The sequence below is a fragment of the Pipistrellus hanaki genome (genome assembly GCF_964339955.1).
Source record: "Pipistrellus hanaki genome assembly, chromosome: 5".
In the NCBI taxonomy this organism is placed as follows: domain Eukaryota; kingdom Metazoa; phylum Chordata; class Mammalia; order Chiroptera; family Vespertilionidae; genus Pipistrellus; species Pipistrellus hanaki.
In genome coordinates this window covers 58,339,338-58,364,659 of record NC_140507.1, presented here as the reverse complement: position 1 = coordinate 58,364,659, position 25,322 = coordinate 58,339,338, and the positions used below count along the sequence as shown (strand labels likewise).

At 41.1% G+C, this 25,322-nt stretch overlaps 2 protein-coding genes across 3 annotated transcripts in view; both read left to right on the top strand.

The window, feature by feature from the left end:
* ETFDH (electron transfer flavoprotein dehydrogenase) overlaps positions 1-25,322 on the top strand; it is a 259,286-nt gene that overhangs the window by 54,188 nt on the left and 179,776 nt on the right. The gene's annotated exons all lie outside the window — the stretch shown is intronic.
* The window catches only part of FNIP2 (folliculin interacting protein 2), a 120,478-nt gene continuing 102,842 nt past the window's right edge, over positions 7,687-25,322 (top strand). For both annotated transcript variants that reach the window (XM_084884164.1, XM_084884162.1), the window contains exon 1: positions 7,687-8,039. In XM_084884164.1, the coding sequence (XP_084740290.1) occupies positions 7,930-8,039 (110 nt within the window). In that variant the 5' untranslated portion in view covers positions 7,687-7,929. The remainder of the gene's footprint in view (positions 8,040-25,322) is intronic.

The following is a 25,322-nucleotide window of genomic DNA, read 5'->3' as shown; positions in this document are numbered from 1 at the left end:
ACCATTAGCACTTCTCTTGGCCTTAAATAATTAATAGAAGGAAGGAAGGCAGATATAGAACAGCAATTTTTAAAAATTTTGGGGTTTGGGCATCAAAGAGAATTTTAAAATTATGGACTCACTTCCAAAAAAAAAAAAAAAAAAAAAACCTGCACATTTGTTCAATACCTTGTATATAATTTTAGGGAATCTGAGTGATGTTTCTCAAAGTAATGTTCCTGAGCCATCTGCACCCAAATTTCTTGAGTTTCTAGTTAAAAGTTAAGATCCCTGAGTCCCACTGTAGACTTACTAGATTGCAAACTCACAGTATCAGGCCTAGAAATAAGATTTTTAACCATGTCCACAGGGGAGACTATTTAAAAATAAACTTTTTTATCAAAGGAAACCACTCCGCCCCCCCCCCCCCGCCCCCCACACACACATATTCATTGTATCATTGTAAAAGTCCTAAAAGGTTTATAATAAAAACCAGCCGTTTCCTACTCCACCCTTTCCCACACTCAGCCCTACAGGTTATTACCCTTAACTTTTCTAGCTAGTTGACTGGTATTTCCCTCCTTAGTTATATGATTATATCACTGTTTCTTTTTTTAAATATATCTTTATTGATTTCAGAGAGGAAGGGAGGAGAGAGAGGGAGAGGGAGAGAGAGAGAGAAAAAGAGAGAGAGAGAGAGAGAGAGAGAGAGAGAGAGAGAGAGAGAGAGAGAGAGAGAGAGAGAGAGAGAGATATCAGTGATTGGCTGCCCCCTGCATGATCTACACTGGGGATTGAGCTTGAAACCTGGGTATATCACTCTTCCTTGATATCGCTGTATTTGTCCTTGTCTATTGACTTCCTGCCATTGTGAATAAATACTGGAATATTGCTCCCCTATCCCAGCTCCACTTTTCTTCTCCCATTCTCCAATATAGTTACATATAACTGGTTTGGCTCAATGGATAGAGCGTCGGTCTGCGGACTGAAAGGTCCCAGGTTCTATTCCAGTCAAGGGCACATACCTTGGTTGTGGGCACATCCCCAGGAGGGGGCTGCAAGAGGCAGCTGATCGATGATCGATGACTGTTTCTCATCAATGTTTCTCTCTTCCTCTCTGTAAAATATTAATAAAATATATTTTAAAAAAAGAAGATTGAAAGAGTCAGGCAGGCAATGTGTGAGGAAGATAACTGACTTGGACAAGGGTGGTGGTAATGGATAGAGAGATAAATGGATGTGAGAAATATTTTGGATGATGAGAGAAAGAATGATTTCTGTTTTAAACAGATGTGCACAGGGAAGCATTATATACTGAGAAGGGGAGAGGATAAAGGAAGAACATGTTGGAATAAGCAAAGGTCAAGAATTCAGTATGGGATGCCTGTAGGATATCTAATTGGACACATTGAATAGATAGCTGGTTATAAAAATCTAGGAGAAATAAAAGGCCAGGTGTCATTAATATTTCGCATTTAAAGTCACAAGAATGGACAGGTTTATCTAGGAAGTGGGAAAGTATGTATGAGAAGAGTAGAAGAGAAATGAAAAAAGAAGCCCCGAGGAAATTCATATTTGAAAGACTGGGGAGAGGAAGAACCTCCAGAAGAGACTGAGGAAGTAGCTAGTAAGTTGTTAAAACTAGGAGGTCTGTAGTACCAATGAATGAGATTTTTCCAAAAGGAGGAAGTGCTCAGTTGTATTGATTGCAAAGACAAGAAAATGTCCTTAATTTCAGCACCATGGAGGTCATTGATTGCTATGGTGAAACTGTGGAGTAAATTGAGTTCTATTGATATATCAGAAAACCAATACATAGATTAACCCTTGTACCATCAGAATCCATAGATTCTATTGTTCCAACATGTGCTTTCTTTATCCTCTCCCCATCTCAGTATATAATGCTTCCCTGTGCACATCTGTTTAAAACAGAAATCATTCTTTCTCTCATCATCCAAAATATTTCTCACATCCATTTATCTCTCTATCCATTACCACCACCCTTGTCCAAGTCAGTTATCTTCCTCACACATTGCCTGCCTGACTCTTTCAATCTTCTTTTTTTCTGAGAGATTGTAACTATTTAAAAGGATAGATATTTCATAACTTTATTCTCTCTTAGACTTTTATTTTTTGCACAAAACAAAGAGTAAATATATTTTTTTAAAACATGTAATAAAACTCATTCTAGCTTGCAATTACCACAGGGACATATTGGACTCTTTCATAACTTATGAGATCATAGTGATAGTTTCTCTAGCTATCTAAAGATTTTGCTGTCTTATTATTCTAGGAATTATTTCAACATTATTCAACAATCATTCTAAACTACACTAGAAAGACAAAAATAATAAGAAAACAGAAAAATTCAGGATCACTCTAGAAGGTTGATTCAATATTAAAATATATCATCCTTCTATTATATCATCCTTCTATTACAATATGTTGCCCAAAGTACTGCATCATCATTTAAGAAGGTATAAAAAAAATCTGGAGCTATTATCTTTGTGGGGTTTTTATTAAAGCTTTTATTAATTATTAATGAGAATTCAGAATTCATTTTCTTCCCATAATGGTAAAGAAAAAATTAATAGAGGAAAATTCTTTAAAAGTATTAGAAAAATCAGAAGGTAAATGCAAAAAGACAAACAGAAGCACTCTAGATATTAATTATAACAGTGAAATTGTAGGTGATGAGTCTTTAGATGGTGATATTCTAGATGAATTTTCTTGAATTTAAGAATCAATGATTTAATAATACTGTATATATCAAAAAACAAAAGTGAAATATGGCATTCTTATCCAGTTAGCCATTCAACAGGAATGACTTCATTATTCAATAATTTGAAACAAGAACCTGATCTATCCTAAAAAGATACGTATTTTTTCATCTTTTGGTATGTTTTGCATCAAGTATATTTGCTATAGTTTGCAAGTCAACAAGTGCTAAAGGCAGTGCATAAACAAAGGTGACTTGAAGTAAATGCAATTGGTGGAGATGAAAAAATTCACTGAACTGCTCATCATCCCTCCACAGATATAATTAACCTATAACATTGTATAAGTTTAAGATGTACAATGTTTTTGAATTGCTAATTATAACTGGTATTTATAAATCTAAAAATGTAAATATTTTTCTGTTAAGTACAGAAGATGACTATCCTTTCTTTAACAAAATACAAGCCATCAAAGTTTTCAGAAGTATTGTTTTTGTTGATTCAAGTGTAAGGAAAAAGCAAAAATACAAATAAGCTAGAACCATTAGAGATGTATTTGAGTCAGTATATATAAGATAATTATGTTCCTTGTTTATATATGCTAATTGGTCAATAGTTATATTCAAAGTACATGACCTATTAGTGTAAGTTTCCTTCAAATGTAGAAAAATATAGAATAAAAAATTGAGTTTGTTATGTTTAAGTTCTTATTAAAATTTATTTAGAAACTAGTGACCCGGTGCACAAAATTCATGCATATTAAAGGGGGATTAATTAAGGGAAATAATTTAATATTGATATTTGCCTTTCTCTATAATAGAAGTATCAGAGATTAAAGAAAATTAGTAAAATGTATATGAAAACCTTCCTCCTGTCAGAGTCTGGGGCACACCATGAGACCCAGGGTCAAGTCCCTGCCCACCTACATGCATCTCAAAGTCACATGAGACCCAGACCCTGCTGGCCCTCTCATTGGGCTAGATCCAGACCCGGCCAGTCCCACCCTTGTCAAGCCCTGCCGGGCAAGGGGCATAGCCTCAGGTCCCCTGGCCCGGCGCCAGGATTGGGGTGTGTGACCTGAGGTGCCCAGACCAAGGTGCCTTGAGGTCCTCCATCAAGTCCCGCCAGGGGAATTGGGGGGGTGTAGCCTCACATCCCCCAGCCCAGCACCGAGAAGGGGGCACAGCCTCAGGTCCCCCATTAAGCCCCTCTGGGTGGGGGGCACGGCCTGAGGTCCCCTGTTAAGCCCAGCCAGGCAGGGGTTGCAGCCTCAGGTCCCCTGGCCTGGTGCTGGGGCAGGGGGAGCAGCCTGTTGTCCCCTAGCCCAGCACCAGGATGGGAAGCACACCTTGAGGTCCCCTGTCAGGCCCTGCTTGGTGGGGCATAGCCTGACATCCCCTTTCAAGCCACACGCGGGTGGAGGAGGGCGTAGCCTCAGGTCCCTGCTGATTGCTGGTTAAGGCTCCTTATGGGAACTTGGCCTCAGCTGTGGGTGCAGCCATCTTTGTGACAGAGTGATGGTCAATTAGCATATTCCCTCTTTATTAGATAGGATTATTTTCCACTATTTCTTTAGTCTTTGCTTCTTGTAAGTGATTTAAAAAATGAGACATCATAGACTGGAGAGTACCATGCTAAGTGAAATAAGTCAAGAGAAAGACAAGTATCACATGATCGCATTCATATGTAGGATCTAAGTAACAAAATAAACTGATGATCAGAGTGGACCCAGAGACATGGAAGCGTGGAATAGAGTGCAGAATCTCAGAGGGAAGGAGGAGGAGAGTGGGTGGGTAGGAGGTAATCAACCAAAGATCTTGTATGTATATATGCATAACCATGGACACAGACAATAGGGTACTGAAGGACTGGGGGGGGGGGGGCAGTGGGAAGGACTGGAGGGATTCAATTTGGGGGGGGGATATGGGGGCATATGTAATACTTTCAACAATAAAGAATAATTTTTTTTTGAAGTATGAAAAAATAGCCCTGGCCGGTGTGGCTCCGTTGGTTGGGTGTTATACTGTGCACTGAGAGGTCACTGGTTTGATTCCTGTTCAGGACACATGCCAGGTTGCAGGCTCCATCCTTAGTTGGAGGCATAGAAAGCAGCAGATTGGTGCTTCTCCGTCTCCTTTCCTCTGTCTTTAAAGACCAATAGAAATCTTTTTAATAAGTATATGAAAAAATAGAGCAGGTCCATTGGTGATGACTGTTTTCCGGACTTACTCATCTCACATAAGCCATCGAGGAGAGAAATCAGGATCCTTTCTTATGGACTGGTTTTGACTTTCAATAATAGAAATATCTCAAATGAGGAAAGGTCAGTTTAGGGCGGAGGGATTGTGGCTCAATAATGTTATCCAGGACACAGCTTGCTTCCAGCTCTCTGTTATCTTGCAATCTTGGTTTCATGCTCAGGCTAGTAGCAAGAGTGTTAGCATTACATGTAAACATCCAAAGGAAGAAGGAAAAAAAGCACATTTCTCTTTAAGAGTGAGACAGCTTTTCCCAGAATCACCCCTTCTCCTCCAACTCCTTTCCCTCTAGACTTCTTGGCTAGAATTGCCCCACATGCTCATTCCTGAACTAATACCTTGCGAAAGGAATAGGATTACACTTAGATAATTCAGAATAGAGGTTGCAGATAATGTCAATTATCCTAAGGCACGTTGGCCTGGGGGAGAGGTACGGGCACCTGCACAATACTGGGATTCTGTTAGATAGAAGGGGCTAAGATATTAGGTAGGCTACTGTGGCCACAGCAGCTCCATACAGGAGCTGACATATTTTCTAAGATCTATGAGTGGGATGAAGTGAATGAAATGTATGTCTTTGGGAGATGAGCACAAGATCAGTGCTGCAGACTGGGACTACGATAAGTTTCAGGAATGAAGCAGTGACCAATGGATAACAGGAGGAAAAAAACAAACAAACAAACAAACAAACAAACAAAAAACCACCACCAAGGAATGAAATGATGCAGCTGGAGTGGGAAAGCTGTCTAGAGCTGGCTCCCAGAACCTTTCTGGTTAGGATTTTTCTGCACATTTAAGAGTAAGTTGACCAGTTCTTCCTGCTAAGATCTGGTCACTTTAATTTAGAACCCAGAACGAGAGCTGTGGGCAGAATCAGGATGAAGAAGAATGTGGCATTGAGAGGAAGCAAAGGGAGACAAGGGAGAGAAAGGAACCATTTAAGTTCCTTTTTTCTCTCTCCCCTAACAGAAATCGTCCTTAATAATTTCAAACGCACACTCTCCCTTTCTAGTTGCCCAACCAGGACCAACATTGAGGAAGATGGCTGGGGTAAGCTGTTTTTGTTATTGTCTCTTTTGGATGATCCTGCACACTTGGACCGAGCTGGAACTGCAACCGTCCTTGGAGGGGAGGAACAAGGGACACCATGTCAAAATCTTCTTCCATGTGCAGTCGCAAAAGTTTGATAGGCATATCAAGGGAATTCGGGTTTCAGTTTGGAGAATAAAGAACATTTTTATTTATATATCCCAAGGATGGGATAAGGGAGAGTAGTGTGTTGTTGGGACATATGACCTGGGTCCCTGTCTTAATAAAATCACAACAGGTAAGGCCAATACTTGCTTTACAGGATACTGACCAATACTGGCAGTCCTATGAAGTAGATGCTCCCAGTAAATAGAAAGATCAAAGCTGCAAATCAGAGTTCTGCGTACACTTCTTTGTGTAAAAGGATGATTTCTCACCAGTATGAGTACTTAATCTACCATCTTAAGAGTAAAATTCAGAAGGAAAAAAAAAATGAGTTTTAATTTCCATCATTTTCCCCTTCCCTTTGTGAAATTTCAGCACATCATCATTCACAGTTTCCTACCAATGCCAAAACCCCACACAATAAAAATTGATAATGCAAATTAAAATAAGCCAAGAAGTTATTTTTTATTACTTAGATTTATGGGGACACATTTGTTTCTTTGCATCTCCACGTTTCTTTGCGTCTGAACAAGTGGGAATCCAGGTGAGAAACTGTTCACTGCTGGTGAAGAAGGAGCCAGCCGGTGCTGGCAGGGGCATCATCTTCCTAACCTGATGGCCATCCTCAGAAAAGCTGGGAGCTAACATTATGAGTAAGGCATTGATTGAGGAGCTGCTCTGCGTTTGGCCAGGTCTTTCCCCAGCACCGGAACAAGTTCCCACGGAGTGTGGGTGCAACTGGGAACTAAAGGGAACTCAGGATTCAAACAGGACACCTCCTTCCCCCCAAACCAAAGCATATCTGTCGCTGATACCAGATCATTATGCTCCTTGATTGTTAGGGGATCAAAACAAAACAAAACAAAACAACAACAAAAACACATTCCTTTGTTATACAATAGTATCCGTTTCTAAATCTATGTAGTGAATTCCATGTGTTCACTTTCACACGCAACTTTTTATATAACTGTGGTATGGTGGCCCAAGATAACAGACAAAGCAAGTGATTCAAATAAAAAGTTAAATTTTTTTTTTTTAACAAATTAAAACCCAAGACATCTAATGTGGGTATGGCAGAAACACGCCAACACCTTGGAGGGGGGGAGGTGGGCCGGTTGGGAGATTCGAACCGAAACAGCAACGTCGCGCATCCCACCCGGTCCCGCAGCGCGCAGCGTGCACGCGAACCCTCGCACCTGTGCAAACCGAGCGCCCGAGCCCAGCGGCTTTGTCTCCCCGACAAAGCTCCGCCCCGCGGCCCTCGCCGTTCGGAAAGAGCGAGGCGGCCTGGGGAGCCCCTGCGGCCCCTGCGGCGGCGCCCCCACAGCGGCCCACAAGCGGCACGGCCCCCGCCCCCGCGCGCCGGGCCCTTTAAGCGCCGCGCGCGCCGCCGCCCCTCCGCCCCCCGCCCCCCGCGCGCCGCGAGCCCGGGCCCCGCGCCAGCCGCCGCGCCTCCCGCCGGGTTACGTGCGCCCGGGGCGGGCCCCCGGCAGGCCAATGGCCGCCGCCGGGGTGGCCGAGCTCCTCCCGCGCCGCCGCCGCCGCCGCCGCCGCCGCGGTGGAACTGCGGGCTCCTCCCGCAGGAGATAACTGTCAGCGCGCGAGGCGGCGGCGGCGGCAGCGGCCCGGCCCCGTCCTATGAGCGGCCGCCGGCGGCCCCGGCCCCGAGCACACGTCCTCCCGCCGCCGCGATGGCCCCGCCGCCGCCGCGGCCGCCGCCCCCGGCTGCGCGCTGAGCCGCCGGCCCCCGGAGCGAGCGCCCCGGCCGGGGCCGCAGCATCATGGCCCCGACGCTGCTCCAGAAGCTCTTCAACAAAAAGGGCGGCAGCGGCGGGGGCTCGGCGGCGGCGTGCGCCCCGGGCAGGGCCCCCAAGGAAGGAGCCGCCTTCAGGTGAGGGCGCGCCGGGGGCCGGGCTGGCGCGGGACCCGCTGGGCCGCCGCGGTGCCGGCCGGGCGGGCGGCGGGGGCGGGAGGGGCAGGGGATGGGCCGCCCGGGACGTCGCAGCCCGCCGCCGGCGCGGGGTCCCCGGCTGGGCGTCGTGGAGGCGTCGGGTCCGAGGGTGGCCCCGAAACCTCGGTGACCGCGCGGGTCCCGCCTTCTCTCTCTCTCTCTCTCTCTCTCTCTCTCTCTCTCTCTCTCTCTCTCTCTCTCTCTCTCTCTCTCTCTCTCTCTCGACTCCGGGTCCCTCCCTCCTCCCAGAGTTGCTCCTCGGGGCTCCCGGGCGTGCGCGGGCTTGGCCGGGGAGGTGGGGCGCTGGCCGGGGATGGGGGTGAGCCCCCCGCGGGCGCCGCGGAGCTGGGAGCTGTCACTTGGAGGGTTTACCCAGCTCCGAGCCCATTGTGGGCGCGCCAGGGTTTTTGAAGTTGTTGGAGGAGCAACAGTCCAGGAGGAAGGGCATCTTCCTTCTTGCTTTGCTGTCCCCCCACCCCGACAAGCTCGCAGACGGTGAATACAATGGTGTCATTTCCACGCCGCGGGGAAGGCGGGTGCCGTGCGATGCGTGGAGAAGGGGGTCGGAGGTTGGGGGGGGGGGTGACATGCTGTTCGTAGACGGCCGGGATTTGGGTTTGACGGAGCTGGTGCAGGCCGTTCACAGGTGCGGGGAGCTCACCCCTTTGCAGAGGAACAGCTCGCACTTGCGGAGCATGTAAGAGATCTGAAATGCTTGCTCCATGTCGATTTCGCGTCTGTTTCTCCCAAGCCGCCCGCCCTGTGAACAGGTCGGTGCTGTGACAGTTCCCGTCTTACCGATGAGAAACCTCGTCAAGTCACGGAGAACTGGAAACGGTTTGCCCGAGATCCGCAGCTGTGCTCGGCCGAGCCCGCATTTTGACCCCAGAATCCAGTCTTTTAAAATGTTGTCGCTCTTCTGCTTTCAAGGGCTAACTTTTAAAAGACGCCTCAAAATGCACTCTTAAGTTGGGAGGTTCATTTGCGTACTTTCAACAGGTTTTTTTTGTTTTTTTTCTTCTTTTTTCTTTTTCCTTCCCCAGCAATTTTTTTTTCTTATGGAGCATCTATTTCCAACTGTAACACTCTGCTAGGGCTCTTTGCCCAAAATGTCTTGCAAAAGCAGCTTATTACTAAACGGGTCTAGCCCCACTGTAGTAAAACCTTTTAAAAGTTTCAAGTGCATGAGTACATTTTATTATTAAGTTTCGTATTCTAGATTTTGCTTTTCTGGAATCCCATTCCTTTACAACACGCACAGCCCCTCACTACTTTTATATGAACATTAAATACCAGTAAGTTTGTATTTGTGGGGCGGGGATGGGTATGTGCTGTTGTTTGGAAGGTAAAATTGTGAAGGACTTTGAACGGCCTTAGTTAACGTCTCATGTTTCCTTTCGGCTAACAGAATCCTTATAACTTGAGTAGGGAATTCTACTCCTTTCATTGCCTTGAGTACTAGTGATGCTGTGTTCCCTCTCAGAATGGTAGAATTACTTCAGGCTCAAGGTGTGTAATTTCTTCTCTCCCCTTTTAGTAACCCAGACTCAATCAAGGGAACAGAGCCTGCAGAGAAAAGGGCATGTGTGTTGCAGGTGTTTTTACTTGGGCAGCCATCTGTCAAAGGCATTTGAAGCCATTTCAGTGCTAGTGGAGGCAGTGGAGTGACATTGTGCTCTCTTCCCCGTTGCCCGCCATCATTTCCTCCATCCACAAGTTTAAGTGTAATTTGAACAACAACAACCAAAAAAAACTGTGGCTGTATTTAGGGAAATACAATACATTAGGGAAATTGATTCCCACTTGGTTGGGAGCGCTGTCAGTGTGGTGTTCTGACTTTCCATTGGTAGTTCTGATGAAGGACACAAAGTTGTACCAAGGACTGTTTCTGTTGTTTTGTTTTTTAAATTGACCTCATTAGGATTTTCTACAAGTTTTTATGATAGAGGTCTTTGGGAGAACAGGTGATCTCTCACGGAACATCTCACTTGATGACGGCTCTTCATCTAGGGGTCATGTTCAAACAGCAGCCGCCAGTAAAGACCCAGGAAATGACAAATCACCAGCACACCCAAGCAAGTCTTTCCTCCTGCTTTTTACCTGGCTTAACTCTTCTCCTGCAAAATAATGACCTTGTGCTTCATCTTATCCAGATTTATCCAAATAGGAGCTAGTATGTGCTTTTTGAAGACTGGAATGCCACAATACAGGATATTAGCTGCCCTTGGAAGCCCACTTTGTAGTTGAATAGATTTCAAGAAATTAAGATAAAATTGTTAGCCCAGGCCAGGTTGAGCATTGTCCCATGCACTGAGAGGTCGCCACTTCAATTCCCGGTCAGGGCACATGCCTGGGTTGCAGGCTGGATCTCCAGCAGGGGGCATGCAGGAGGCAGCCAATAGATGGTTCTCCCTCTCAAATCAATAAAAACATAATTAAAAATAGAAAATATTTAGGTTAAAAATCTAGTATTTTTAATATGAATTTGAATTTATATTCTTCAGTGCATTTAAATACATAATGTAAGTTGTAGATCTTAAGAGTGAAAGGTCCCCTAAAGATTCAGGTAGGCTTTCTGGGCAGTTTTATAGCATATACTAGAGGCGTGGTGCATGACGTTCGTGTACTAGAGGAGAGTCTCTCAGCCTGGCCTGTGCCCTCTCCCAGTCCTGGACCCCTTGGCCCTGCTGTGGAGGCAGGAGAGGCTCCCACCATCACTGCTGTGTTCAGCAGCCGGGAGCAGGCTTCTGGCTGAGCCGGGCTTTAGGAGCGCACTGATCACCATGGGGCAGCTCCTGTTTTGAGCTTCTGCCCCCTGGTGGTCAATGCACATCATAGTGACTGGTTGTTCTGCCGTTCTGGTCGATTTGCATATTAGCCTTTTATTATATAGAAGGATTGCTATATATTTTTAAGAAAGACCTAAGTAAAAAGAAGGTTTTCGCACACGTGCACGGGTGTGCGCACGCACACACACACACACACACACACATACACACACACACACACACATTTTTGTTTTAGAGTTTGTGGAAGCCCATTATATATTTTTCTTTCTGTGATGGACTTGGACTAGTTATTTTAAACTTTCCTCCACGTCTCTAAAGTTTTGCCCTTTATCAAGTTTTCCCCTGGATGATACTCTGTTCATTCTTGGGCACTTCCTAGTTGTTTCCCTGGGTTTCTTACTGTTCTCTCATTCCTCTAGTTTTCCCATACTGTAGTTGATTAGAAAGGAACCTGTTGTTCAATATAAGCAGCTTATTTCAAAGGTCATTTTCAGATCTTCATGTTTTCTGGCATTCTATTTAAAAAGAGAATCGTCATAGTCAAGATTCCTTCCTTAAGTGTATATCTTTTCAGATCTTGCCAAAAAGCCTTTTTCATAGCTTTGAGGAAAGGGGTTCCTAGGAAAACAAAAGGAATCAAAGAGATTGAATTTACATGTTTGGGAGAAATAGTTAGGAACAATATGTAATTAAGATATTTGTGAAGTGTAAACCCTATTTAAAGTTATAAAACTGCATTGTGGTCTTGAAATTTGAGAAAATTCTCTATTTGCTGATCTTCAGAATGCTTTCACTTTTAATTAAGTGATGCATAAATATATTTTTGAATAACCCTTTGTTCCATAATGATAAATTAGAACAACAAAAAAAGATTATTTGTCTAGTGGTTCAAATCAGAGGTAGCATTGGGTTCTTGGTTACTTTGGATTTAAGGTCAACTTGTTTAGGAATTTTTAAAAGCCAAGATATGCTCAGTGACATGCACATCTGGTTCAAGATTGAAGTTTGATCTTAAAGAGTTTTCTTTAAATGTCTCTGGTGAATTAGTGGACTAATTTCCACCTAAAATGTTTATGCAGCTGGGATATGAAAAAGATCCTGGGTTAGCAAATGTTTTATTTTGGACCAGTTGAATGAAGTGAGTGAACATATATATCATGTGGATATGAAGAGTGAATATAAGCATTTTAGCTCCTTAGTAGCTAGTAGCTAGAAAAAGTAGTCTCCACTCCTCCCCTCTAGTCCTGAATGGCCTAGTTAGTGCTAATTCACATTCTGTTAGAACAACTTTAAGTAATCTGTTACCAGGCTAGTATAAATATAACTTAATCCACTTGTCATCATTATGGAATAGCATCTGAGGCTCATGTGCTTGTCGTTTTGTGCTTCACCTGTGCAATCCCGCCTACTGGGATTTGCTATCTAAAGGACAACAGTTTATATACCAGGATGAGTATATAGCTAGTAACACTTGGAAACTCTAACAAGAAGATAATTCAAACACTGAGAAAGACTACATCTCTACATTAAATACAGCATTAAGAGCTCACTGCAGTCCTGCTTTGTATGGCTGAGGGCAGGACCGTGACCCCACGGAGTCATATTACACAGGAGTACTTCCTCTCTTCCCCTCCCTTTGCAGCTCCCAGGACACAGGCATTTCTAATGACATTTTTCTGAGGTAGGGTAGAGAATATTCTGGGGGGGAAAACCCACAGGTTAGTCCACTACACTCATATTTTTAATGCCTATGACAAAACATGTGACACATAAATAGTTTTGCTTTCTTCTTGTTATCAGATAATTGCGTGGATTGCCTTTCTCTGTTGCTAGTGGGAGTGGGGTTCTTGGGGTACATTTCCAGAGGAGAATGAGATGATATTCCCTCTACTTTCTAAAAGCCTTCCTGGCCCTAGCCAGTGCTCAGAGGTTAGAGTATCGCCCTATGGACTGAAGGGTGCATACCTAGGTTGCAGGCTCTGTCCTTAACCCCCGTGGGGATGTGTGCAAGGGAGGCAACCAATCGATGTGTCTCTCTCATATCGATGTTTCTCTGTCTCTCCCTCTTCCTTTCACTCTCTAAAAACTACTTTAATAGAAAAAATACCTTTGGGTGAGGATTAAAAAAATAAAATAAAAGTCTTCCTGTGTGTTTTCTTGCCTGCTGTTGTGGATTTATTGGCACACTCCTTACATTCTTGTTTTGAAACTTGCCATACATTGTGGGGGGTTATTAGAGATTTTTGGCAGAGGTAAGGAAGGAACTGACTGTTCCATCTATTGCAGTGGCTTCTGTTAAAAGCACCTGGGAGACAGATTAAGGAGACCATTGATTTAATACAGCTTCATGCACATGTGAAACCCCACAAGTCTCTTCATTTCTCAGGTCCTCATCTGTAAAATGACAGCATCAGTGCTGTGTAATAGCGTTGTGGTGAGGAGGTAACCATGAGTCTGGAAGCCTTTTGAACAGAATACAATGCAATACCAAATGGTTTAAGTATTACCAGGAGCCTTTTAAGTCATAGAGTTCAGTATTACTCAGATTGAAGCTTTACTAAAATTGAATCATTTTTCAGAATGATTCAATCTAAAGAACAGCAGATCATATATTCATCATATATTGAGTTCCTTTTTATTTTTCTTTAGATGGGAGACTTGAGATAGAACACCGACATGTTTCTATTTACTTGTGTGTTTATTTTTAACCTTGATATTGTCAGAGATAAAACAGACCTGAGTTTTCAGAGGAGTGTTAAGGACACTCAGCAGGCAGTAACTCCACCTGGATGGAGGTGACTGGGAGTTCAGAAATATTTTAAAGACTTTGGTGTATTTTTCAGAATTATTTGCAAGTTCTTTTAAAAAATCACGAATAAAATCTGATTAGCCAAAGGGGGAAATTTGTTAAACAGAATGATATAACCACAATAGATGACATTCTGCAGCAGCCAAATCATTATTTATATGTATATATTCTGTGTATATATACACACACATATATCCACACACATACATACATGCACATACACAGGTTCATTTGTGTGTATATATGCATACATGGGAATGTGTTATCAATAGAAAAAAGTAAAAAATAAGATATAAAGTTATATGAACAATATTTTAAAATAGGAGTGTGTAATTTGATTATGTAAATATGGATGAGGGTTAGGAAACTATCAGCATATTAACAGTGGTTGCCAAGGAGTGGGTGAAATTTTTATTTTACTCTTTTGTGGGGTGTTTTGGTTGATATTTTGGATTTTTCTCTAATAAGTTTACATTATATTTGTGATTTAAATTACTTTAAATGTTAAGTAGTCGTTGGGGTATTTTACACTATGAAAGAGTGAGAATAAGGTGTGAAAAAATTGATTTGGATAAAAACTCATGGAATTTTTCCTCTTTGTTAAAATAACTAGTGGTTCCTGTTATTAAAAGTAATATTCTGTGAATTTTAATGTACTTAAAACCTAAGTTCATAGTGAACCATAGGAAGCCAATTTAATTGGTGATGTTGATAATTGTAGGCAATCTATATGTGCAAATTTTCACTAGTCAGGCTGGGTCACTGCTTCTCAAGCCTTAGAGTCCAGTGTGGCCTTCACTCATGTAGGCCTCAAGTTAGTGATCAAGAGAGATCTAATTAGCATTTATTTGAAATGTGTTTATAAAAAAGTGACACAACTTTTTAGATTTGGAGAAAACTTTGGTAAGTTAAGGGGCGTGGCTTGGATATATTTAAAGTTAAAACATGCATTATAATTTTAAGTTCTGAATTGATTATGTTACACATTGTTATTTGATTTAGTGGGTGGTCTTGAGAGATGGTCTGGGAATGTCGTCTTTTAATACAAGTATGGGCCGAGACCGATTTGGCTCAATGGATAGAGCGTCGGCTTGGGGACTGAAGGGTCCCGGGTTCGATTCCGGTCAAGGGCATGTGCCTTGGTTGCGGGCATATCCCCGGTGGGGGGTGTGCAGGAGGCAGCTGATTGATGACTCTCTCTCTCATCGATGTTTCTAACTCTCTATCTCTCTCCCTTCCTCTCTGTACAAAATCAATAAAATATATTAAAAAAAAAAAAAGTTGTGTTTCTCATGGTTTGCTTGTGAGGTCAGTGTAAGGAAACTACTGTGCTGATGTGTTTTCTTGGCAAAGGAAGTTGTAAAAGATTGTCCTTGCACTCATAAAGTGCTTTGGCTGCGAACATGAGCTCCTGGTGGGTGAATCTGATTTGGGAACTGGTCCTGCACTTATTTCTCCAGCCACTGTTTTTCTTGGTGTGGGCGAAAAGGAACAAATGTTTTACCCTGATTGTACAAGTCCCTTGCCCAGTGTGAATTGTTAAGCCTGCACCATGAGGTCATGTCTTTGACTGTACAAATCAGTCTTTCCCTTTGCATAGAAGAAGGCTGAAATATTTGGTGAGTTTCTACTTAGCAAGCGTTCTTTATCTCAGGTTTGTGAAAAATGATTATTATGTAAAAGAGGAAAAACAGGATGGACTTTTCCAGTTAACTGGGCATGAAATAGTGATTTCCCTCAACTCCACCCGGTCTGTAAATGGAACATCCATGACTCACTTCTCAGGGCACACAGGCACTTTTGTAACCCGTGCTCCAATGGGAGGGTGGGCTGGGGATGGAAGGAGATGGGCTGGCATCCCACTTGTGTTCAGTCAGAATCTGTCCAGCTGCCTTTATAATGGACTTCTGAAAAGGACAGTGTGTCTTCTCACATATCATGCTACATATCTTTTTCTTACTGCACTTTCTGTTTGTGCCAAAATAATACAACATATTAAGTGCAATAAATGTAGCCATTAATACTATAATGCTGTGGATAAGTGTTGTATAGCACAGTGCTCTTTCTCTTACATAAGATTTTACTGTCATATTTCTCTTTATACTTTTCACTTCTGTATATATTTTAGAATATTTTTTTTCTAGCTATTTGTCCCTGAATCTTGCTTAATTTGTAGATTGTGCTCTGGAATATGTGGCCAGCATAGTGTTTAAAGAGACACATGTACTGTTTTAGGAAGATGATTTTATCACCACACCTAAGACTTTTTAATCATAAATAAACGCATTTCTGTATTTGATATTCTACATCTTTCAATAAACGATCACTGGTGTTTGATTATCCACCGTTGTCTAATTGAAAATGACCACCAATTCGTGGAGGTTGCCTAAGTGAGAGTGGCCATTGGGCAGTAGAAATTCATCCCCCAAAACTGATGGAGTTGGATTGAGAACCGACATATCTAGTGGAGCCCTCAGACTTGTCCCAGTAAAGATAGTTGCATGTTGGAAATTAATAATTTAATTAAGCAGCATGTGTCAGCCACCTTAACTCGGTGTGTTTATGACAGAAATATTTTTCTAGGAAAATTCAGAGTCTAGTTATTTGAATGTACTCTACGTTACACTATATATATATATATATATATATATATATATATATATATATATTAGCAGAAAGTAAACATGTACATGAGTTTACTTGGAAATTTAACAAAATCTAAGAAATATACTAACTTTAGAATTGTCTGCTTTTTCTTAATTTTAGGTATATTCAATACTCTATAATCCTAAATGCAGCATCACCAAAATTTAATGGTTAAACAATTATTCTATTCATTTGTGGCCTACTCTGACCAAAAGGTATATGTGTGTGTGTGTGTGTGTGTGTGTGTGTTCAATATTTTATTTGTGATATATTTCCATAGAACACATTAACATTTACTTTGACAGTTTTACAAACAGAATATGAGAATTTGCTTATAAGTACACATTTACCAGTTAAATGTTATTGAGTGGATTTTTGCATTTCATTGAATGAATTCTATTAACTAAACTTTTTGTTCAGTTGTCATGGCAACTCTTTCTTCACAACTTGAGGACAAGTTAGATGTTAACCAGCACATTCCTCAAGGGATGGAACAGGTGTTGATTTAGGATATATTAGGAAGAAGCAATAGAATCAACAGTTTGGCCAAGACCGGTTTGGCTCAGTGGATAGAGGGTTGGCCTGCGGACTGAAGGGTCCCAGGTTCGATTCCAGTCAAGGGCATGTACCTTGGTTGCGGGCACATCCCCAGTAGGGGGTGTGCAAGAGGCAGCTGATCGATGATTCTCTCTCATCGATGTTTTCATCGATGTTTCTAACTATCTCTCTCTCTTCCTCTCTGTAAAAAGTCAATAAAATATATTTAAGAAAACAAAACAAAACAAAACAAAAACAGTTTGATCAGTTCTGCCTGTAACACTTTATAAATACTTCAGATTGCCAACTCTTTCTCCCTATTGTATCCAGAAAATTGGACTTTTTTTTTCTACCTTACAGTTGAAAACTTAGAGGCGATGGAAAAGAAATTTAGGCTGTTTGCTATCATTTATCTCTTAATTAGCTATCACTATTTACTCAAGATCTTTTATAAAATAGGATTGAGAAATATTGACAGTATTTTAAAAATTTGCCACTTCAAAGCCTATACGTATTTGAAAGTAACTGAAGGAAACAAAAAAATAATGTGTTTTGGTTAGACTGCCCATATGGGTGTTCTAAATCCTAGCCACTGCCTTTGTGCCGGCAGTGCTTGGCAGGAAATTGTATTTAAATAAAATGCCTGCTGAATGAATGAATAGAAGAGTTTTTCAAACTGATGATTCTTAAAAATTCTCTGATATTCCAGAATCTGATCTCTTGATATAATGCTTTTTAGTAGGGAACTGCCTTTTTTTTTTTTTTTTTTTTTAATGCATTGTGACATTTTTGGCATGCATTGTGACATTTTTTAAAGGACTCTGTTAAAATATTTCCTTCTTTTCATTAATATTAATGAGTTGTTTTTTATATATCAAATTCAGAGGAGAAAGGGACCTGCTGCCTCCTCAAACAAAACAAAAATGAAAAAAGAGATCCAGTTGTAAAGTCACACAGGTATTGAACATGACCTACTGAAAAAGTAAAAATCTGCAAACCTCTGAAATTATTAGCTGAGTGTTATTAATTTTAGATTTATTGGAATTCCTGTGTGGCTTAGTAAAATCAAAATATATTATAGAATAAAATTAGCCAACTGTTTTTTTTTTCAAATTTAAACTATAGCACACTTAATTATAAAAACAGTATTGGTATTCTGAACCCTGCAGAAACTGTGACATGAAGTAAGAGCTTTAGACAAAAGATGGAACCATCTCTGCTGAGTTTATAAATATGGCAAGCTTTTTTAAGAGTATAATCCAGACTAACATATTAATGATGGGCTGCACTGTGTGAGGGAGTGAACTATGGGTAGACATTTCCCTAAGCATTTCAGGCCATGGCTGTTTGCTTTAAATGGTACAGTGAATAAGTTGCTAGGGCAAAAGGAGGTAGCAGGAACTACTGTCTCTGCCCAAAGGCAGAAGGACCCTTGGTAGCCACTTGGTTGTTTCCAAGTTGCTGGGCTCCATGGTGACCCTGTGAACACTGACACCTGGCCCTGCTGTAGGATACTATACATGGCTTAGTGCATGGGTTCCTGAAAATCCATTACGAATTAAATTATGTCTTTACTTTCTTCAACATCATTAATTTTTAAATGCACCAGATACAAAAATCAAAAGTTGTAAAATGATATACATTGAAATATAAGTCTCTCATTTCACATCCCTCATCCTTCTCCCCAAAGGCTAAATTTATTATACCAGTTTCTTATATATCCTTCCAGAAATATTCTATGCAAATACAAGAAAAAAAGTATCTTTCATTCACACAAAACTGTGGTTGATATACACGCTGTTTAGCATTTTGCTAATAGTTGCCCATTATCCTGTTAAATAAATGCAAGTATAATGCTTTAACCCAGTGATTCTCAAGTCTGACTGGACATTAAAGTTACCTAGAGAGATTTTATTTTATTTTATTTTTCATTTTTTTATTAAGGTATTATATGTGTACATATCTTACCATAAAAGATATGGTAAGATATGTACACATATCTTACCATATCAAAAAAAAAAAAAAAGTTACCTAGAGAGATTTTAAATGGCTCCACAAAAAAAAAAAGAAAGTTACCTAGAGAGATTTTAAATGGCTCCACCACTCTCCCAGAGACCCTGATTTAATTGATCTGAATTGGGGCCTCCATGTCTGTCTTTATGAAACCGTAGTCAGACAATTTTCATGTGCAGCCAAGTGCACTAATTTTAACCAGCCCCCTATTGAAGGATACTTATATTGTTTTCAGGCTTTTTTGTTAGAGATTGTGAACTTCCTGGTCAGAAGATCCTTATAGATAAGCTCAAGTATATTTCTGGAATAAGGACCCAGGATGGAGTTTCTGCCCAATTGTTCTTTAGAGCCCTGCCTATTTATACTCCTGCCAACGGCAGAGTGGCTGTTCAGTGGAGGTGATTTCAAGTACCCTAAAGAAACAATACTGGCATGGAGGTGGTGAAACTCATTCCCAGTGCCCTCTTGGTACTTGTTGATCACTTGTCTAGTCCAATGTCATGCTGATTGTCTTAAGTTCTTTTGTAATTCAGTTTGGTTATACTATGTAGACATAAGAATGCTCATACTTTTTTGACTCCAGTGATTTAAAAGGAAAAAAATTCTTTGCATGAAAAAGTAAAAAAAACCAAAAAAGCAAAACTTTTATGAATGGAGATGTTCTTTAGACATTATTATTATAATGATAAAAATCTAAAAACAATCATAATAGTTGTCTAGCAATAGGAGAGTGGCTAAATTGTGATGTTAGCTCATAGGGTATTATAAGATGGTTATATGATTATGAGGATTATATTAATATAATCAAATTATATATTTAATATATTAACTTATACAATTACATTAAATGTAATTACTATAATACATTAATTATATATCATTATCAATATATTATCATTAACACATCAGTATTCAATATAATCCTATATAATAAAGAGGTAATATGCAAATTAACCCTTACTCCCTCACAAGATGGCTGCCTACAACCAGGCTGGCAGGGGGGTTAGTGAAGGACAACCAAAGGACTGAACAAGCAGACTGCGTGGGGCAACCAGGCCAGCAGCGGGGGGGGGGGGGGGGGGGGGGGGAGAAGGAGGGGGCCAGTTGGGGGTGACCAGGCAGGCAGGCAGGTGAGTAATTAGGAGCCAACAGTCCAGAATTGTGAGAGGGATGTTCAACTGCTGGTTTAACCAATCCCCATGATCTGGCCTAAACTTGCAATCAGACATCCCCCGAGAGGTCCAGGATTAGAGAGGTGCAAGCTAGGCTGAGGGAACCACACCCCCCCCCCCCCCCCCCCCCGGCCTCTAGTGTTAATATAATCAAATGCTTGAGATAATTAAATGAAGAAACCAAAATCAATTAGTACATACAAGATGAATATATTAGCAAAATATGTAAATTGTGACCAGGGACTACAAAGGAAACAGAGAAATGCAATAGTTGATGTGATGTGGTAATGAGCTTATGGCTAAATAACCTTTAAGATTTCTTTATTATAAAACTAAAGGCCCAATGAACAAAATTTGTGCCAGGGGTGGGGGGATGGGGAGGGGTCCGTTCAGCCCAGCCTGCACCCTCTCTAATCTGGGACTCTTTGGGGGTGTCCAACTGCCGGTTTAGGCCCAATCCGGGGATCAAGCCTATTCTGGAAGTGTGACATCCCTTCACAATCTGGGACCGCTGTCTCCTAACTGCTCACCTGCTTGCCAGCCTGATCTCCTCTAACTGTCTCTGCCTGCTGGTCTGATTACCCCTTACTGCCCCCCGCCACCAGCCTGGTCGCCCTCAACTGCATCCTCCCTGCTGGCTTGGACGCCCCTAACTGCCCCCTCTGCCGGCCTGGTCACTCCTAATTGCCCCCCCCCCCCCAACCCCTGCTGGCCTGGTCACCCCATGCAGCCTGCTGTTCAGTCGTTTGGTCATCCCTCACTAACCCCCTGCTGGCCTGGTTGCCCCACGCAGCCTGCTGTTAGGTCATTCATCCAATTGTTTTGGTCGTGATGGCCCCTGGCTTTTTACATATTAGAATTGTGTGGGCAGAAAATAAAATTTGCACAGAAAAGGGCAGAGACAGGGTAGTGGGGAAGAGACTGGAAAGAGAGAAAGGCATTTGCTCAAAAGCTAGAAAAAGGGAAAACTTCCAATTGTTAAGTAATCTCATCTTGCTGAAGTGCTAAGTACTGTGCTTAATTATGTGGGGGTGCGAGTTTAGATAATGTGCCAAGGAAAGTATGCAACCTCTGCTTGCTCCAAATAAAACTGTTAAAAAGCAATCTAGTCCCAGCAGATACAAACCTCTGCTTTGATTTGTTCATCGTTTTGTCTTCCTCCTTCCAGTTTTCTTCCCTTCAAATCTAGCTTGCATTGGACTTTGCTCTTACAGCTGATTACTGTGTCACACTGTCCTGGGACTACGCCAGCCAGCACCGAGTTTTACTGCTTGGACTGTTAAAGTCAATATTGTGTTTAACACAGCAGTAGCTACGTGAGTTGTTTTGAGATTGCCATGACCCTGCAAGCATATTAAGTAGCTATTTGAGAGGAAGGCTTTTTTCAGAATTATGTCAAAATTAGCATCTGATTGTCAGAATTGTTGTGGTCCAATAGGCAGACCTTAGTAGGTAACTTCCCTGGGGTTAAAGTATTGCTACTAGTATAATGTGCTAGACCTGTGCTCTCTCCTTTTATGTTAGAAACCTTTATATGCAAAGCACTGGGCCTTTAGTACCCTAGAGATATTTTCAGTGAGAGAGGAGCACAGTTTTCCTTAAGGATAAAATAATAGGGTCTCGCCTCTCCTTCAAAACAAACCCCAAAATATTGTTAATCTATCAGTTATCTTGCCTCTGTTTAGAAGACTTCCCTTTCCATCCTAGAAATATGTGGGATGCGGGACCTTGACCATAAGCAGATTTTATATTTATTTTTCTTCCCCTCCCTCTCTCCCTCTCTCTTGCCCAACCTCCTGACATTCTCAGAAAAGGTCCATCAGCTTAGTTCTTGTGTGGCCTTATGGGGCAGAGGGGGAGGTCTTTTGACCTAGTTTGGTTTAGGCTCTGGATGGCCTAAAAAATTATCGCAGCTGGAATTCTCCACCTGGTTCCATCCAATCCAAAGCCTGGCCCAGTCTAACTTACTAAGATTTGAGGCTGAGATTTGGCATCAAAGCTTAACAAGTAATTAAGGGTTTATATATCTTCCATTGCTTTCTCTGAATGTTGTTTCCTTGGGGACCTAACTGGAATGCATGGAGGAATGTGCATATTTCAAAAGAAAAAACTAGATGAGATCTGAAACTGAGAGAGAGGGAAGTGTTATCAAAAAGGGTAAATAATTCTAAAAAGGTAGTAAAGTATAAAATAGCATTAAGGTTTTGAGGCTGAGAGAATTATAGCATAATTAATAGAAATAGCACAGTTGTAAGGAGAATGACTTTTAAAGAGGGAATGTATATGTTTGGTTTTGCATATCCTGAGTTGGAGATACAGTGGATATTCCAAGTAGTGATATTTATGAGGCATTGGTTGTCAGGGGAGACATTAAGCCAGTATTTGCCAGAGAGCCTGGGAAATTCATATTTTGCTTTTAAGACTTTTTTTTTTCTATTCTCTTCCTCATAATTACTATTTTCAGAATTCTTTTTTGTTCTCCTAAACTCAATTCAGATGCTGCCTCTGATTGTCTTTGTTGATTGCCCCCAAATGAGCATGCCTTCTGAATTCTTGAACTTAGACTTCGTGTGTTTGTGTGTGTGTGTGTGTGCGCTTTTTTTTTAATTTTTATTTTTATGACACAACATTCTACTAGTTGTTTTTCTAATTAACCAGATGCTACCAGATTATACATTGAGTGCAAGGAACATTATATGTATGTCCTTGCAGTGTGTAGCATAGCACTGAGTAGATTAATAGGAGCTTAGAAAATGTTTAATAACCCTTTGCACTCCGCTGTCCCCTCTCAGGGGACATCGGAATTCTAGCATATCACTCGGATGTCCCCTCTCAGGGGACATTGCAGTTTATTAGTGATTACGGGGAATTGAGTTATTTCAACGCACTCCTCCGCAAAGTAGCATCGAGTAGCTGGTAGCCAATGTCCAGAATGGTTCGGAGTGCAAAGGGTTAGATGTATTTATTTGAACCCATTTGTTTTCAGCTAGTACCACTGCTTAGAGAAGTATGAATTTTATTACCCATTATATAAAGTTCCTTTAACAATTTTGCATAAATTTGTCTCTGAAGTTTTAAGAACATCCCCTATGCTTGTATTTCAGAATTTAACCTGTAAGTGTGCTTATACTGTAAACCTGGCTCTAACCAAGTAAAGTCTATTTTGAGAGAGATAGTGCTGCTCTTTTTCATACTCACCATTGCATTTAACACCCTATCCTGCTGGGGTTTTTTGTTTTGTTTTGTGTGTTTTTTGTTTTGTTTTGTTTTTAACCCTCACCGGAGGATATATTTAGAGAGAGGAAGGAAGAGAGCGAAACAGAGATATTGATCACTGCCTCCCACATGCGCTTTGACTGGGTATTGAACCTGCAGTTTAGGTATGTGCCCTGACGAGGCATCGAACCTACAACTTTTTGGTGTGTGGGACAGTGCTCTAATCAACTGAGCCAACAAGCCAAGGTAGAGACTTTTTTTATACATCATTTTATTTTTTTCTATACCAGTTCTAGTTTAGTTTTCTGAGGTTCACTCCTCAGAAAGAAATATATGACTTATTTTATTAAGAATAAGCTTTTTAAAAGAGTTTTGGTCTATTATAAGAATAGCTTACACACCATCTTTACCTGAATTGACATGACCTGAAACTAATTTACTACTTACTTATCTGTTCAAAGAACCCTGTAAGATCTTACATTTGAACATTTGAACATTTTCCTGGTAAAAATGTTTAATGCCACTTAAAAATATGGCCCTACCTCTGGCCAATCTGTCACTTAGATTAGTTATGAAAATGTTAAATTCAATCTTCACATCCATCACTGAAAGTCCATTCTGTCTAGAGAAATGGTTATTTATTCCTACTTTTGTTTTCTGGTCCTAATTCAGTACTCGGTCCAAGATAAATATTCTACTGGCTTCACACTGTTTTATCTTCATAAAAACAAGTGACCAGATACCTCTGTGTTAATGCACTTCATGTAGTAAAAACGTTAATGGCAGATGAAATTTAGATAAATAAGGGAACACTTGTTTTGGGTTTCCATGGCCATAGTTTAAAAATACAACCTGCGTTTGCTAGTGCATAGATCATATGCTATTACAGCTTCAAGGGACTGTTAGAAGTTTGTTTCACCCATTTGAATTTTGTGGATATCAGTTTTGAAGTAAGCCGACCAACTAGGGCTTGAAAATACTTACTTCACCTATAAATTGTAGCTGGTCCTCAAATGGTAAAGAGAGTTGATAGGGGTTTTTATTTTCCACAGCTTAATTTGGGAAGAGGCTCCGTCAATCACCCCTGCAACCTTTATTCTGTGAGATCCTTTCTCCATGTTTCCTAAAAGAGTAATGAAAAAGTAACCAGAGTCAAGGGTATTGTGATTTTGATCTGGTGTTTCCTTCTCATGATGGTTCTATGTGATTTCCTCTTCATGCTGTTCTTCCTACTTTTAATCTGCCACTTTAATGGATTTAGATGAGGTAACTTCTTAGTGGGGTGGGGATAGGAAACACAAGGGGAGAGATTCTTTTCTGAGTCTTGCTTTTTGAGGCCTTACGGTTTCTTTTAGCTCCCAAGTGTGTGTTTTTAATTTTACGTCCTTAACCGAAGCACCTGTGACTCCAGGTGGCTGCTGCCATCTCCCACTAGTCGGGAGGGACAGTCCGGGATTGGAGGATCTCACCCTTACATGTATTTAAGAAAGTTAGGAATATTCCCTGACCCCCATGAGAGCAATTAGCCAGAAGCCCTCTTAATTGAATAATTTCTTTTCCTTGGCAAAGACAAAGAATTTGTTTAGCCTATGAAATACAGTGGTGATGGTTTCAAAGCAGAAACAAGCCACGCTGGAAGTTAGGATGATGAAGTTAGGAGTTAGTTACCTGTGATGCAAACTAATTTTTCTATTGTTTGGTTTTCTTTTCTATAAATTGTGGTGAGAGAGAGGTGAATATTGGTTAAATGTGCTGTCTGTCTGTTATAAGGCAGTATTTCAAAGAAAATATAATTGATAAGATGGACTTAGCCATAATAACTCTCATTTATTTTCCAAAGTATAATAGTTATATTTATTTTATAGACTAGGAAACGGGCTCACTGGCCAGGGTCACAAAAATAGTTGTCTGGTAGGGTAGGGCTAGATCTGAAACACAGGCCTCCTGCATTGGGCCTCAGCCAGCTTTTAGTCCTAAATATGGCAAGTGGCCTTGTTTGACAGTTAAAAGCTGTTATGAAGTTATAGCTAGAATGCATTAA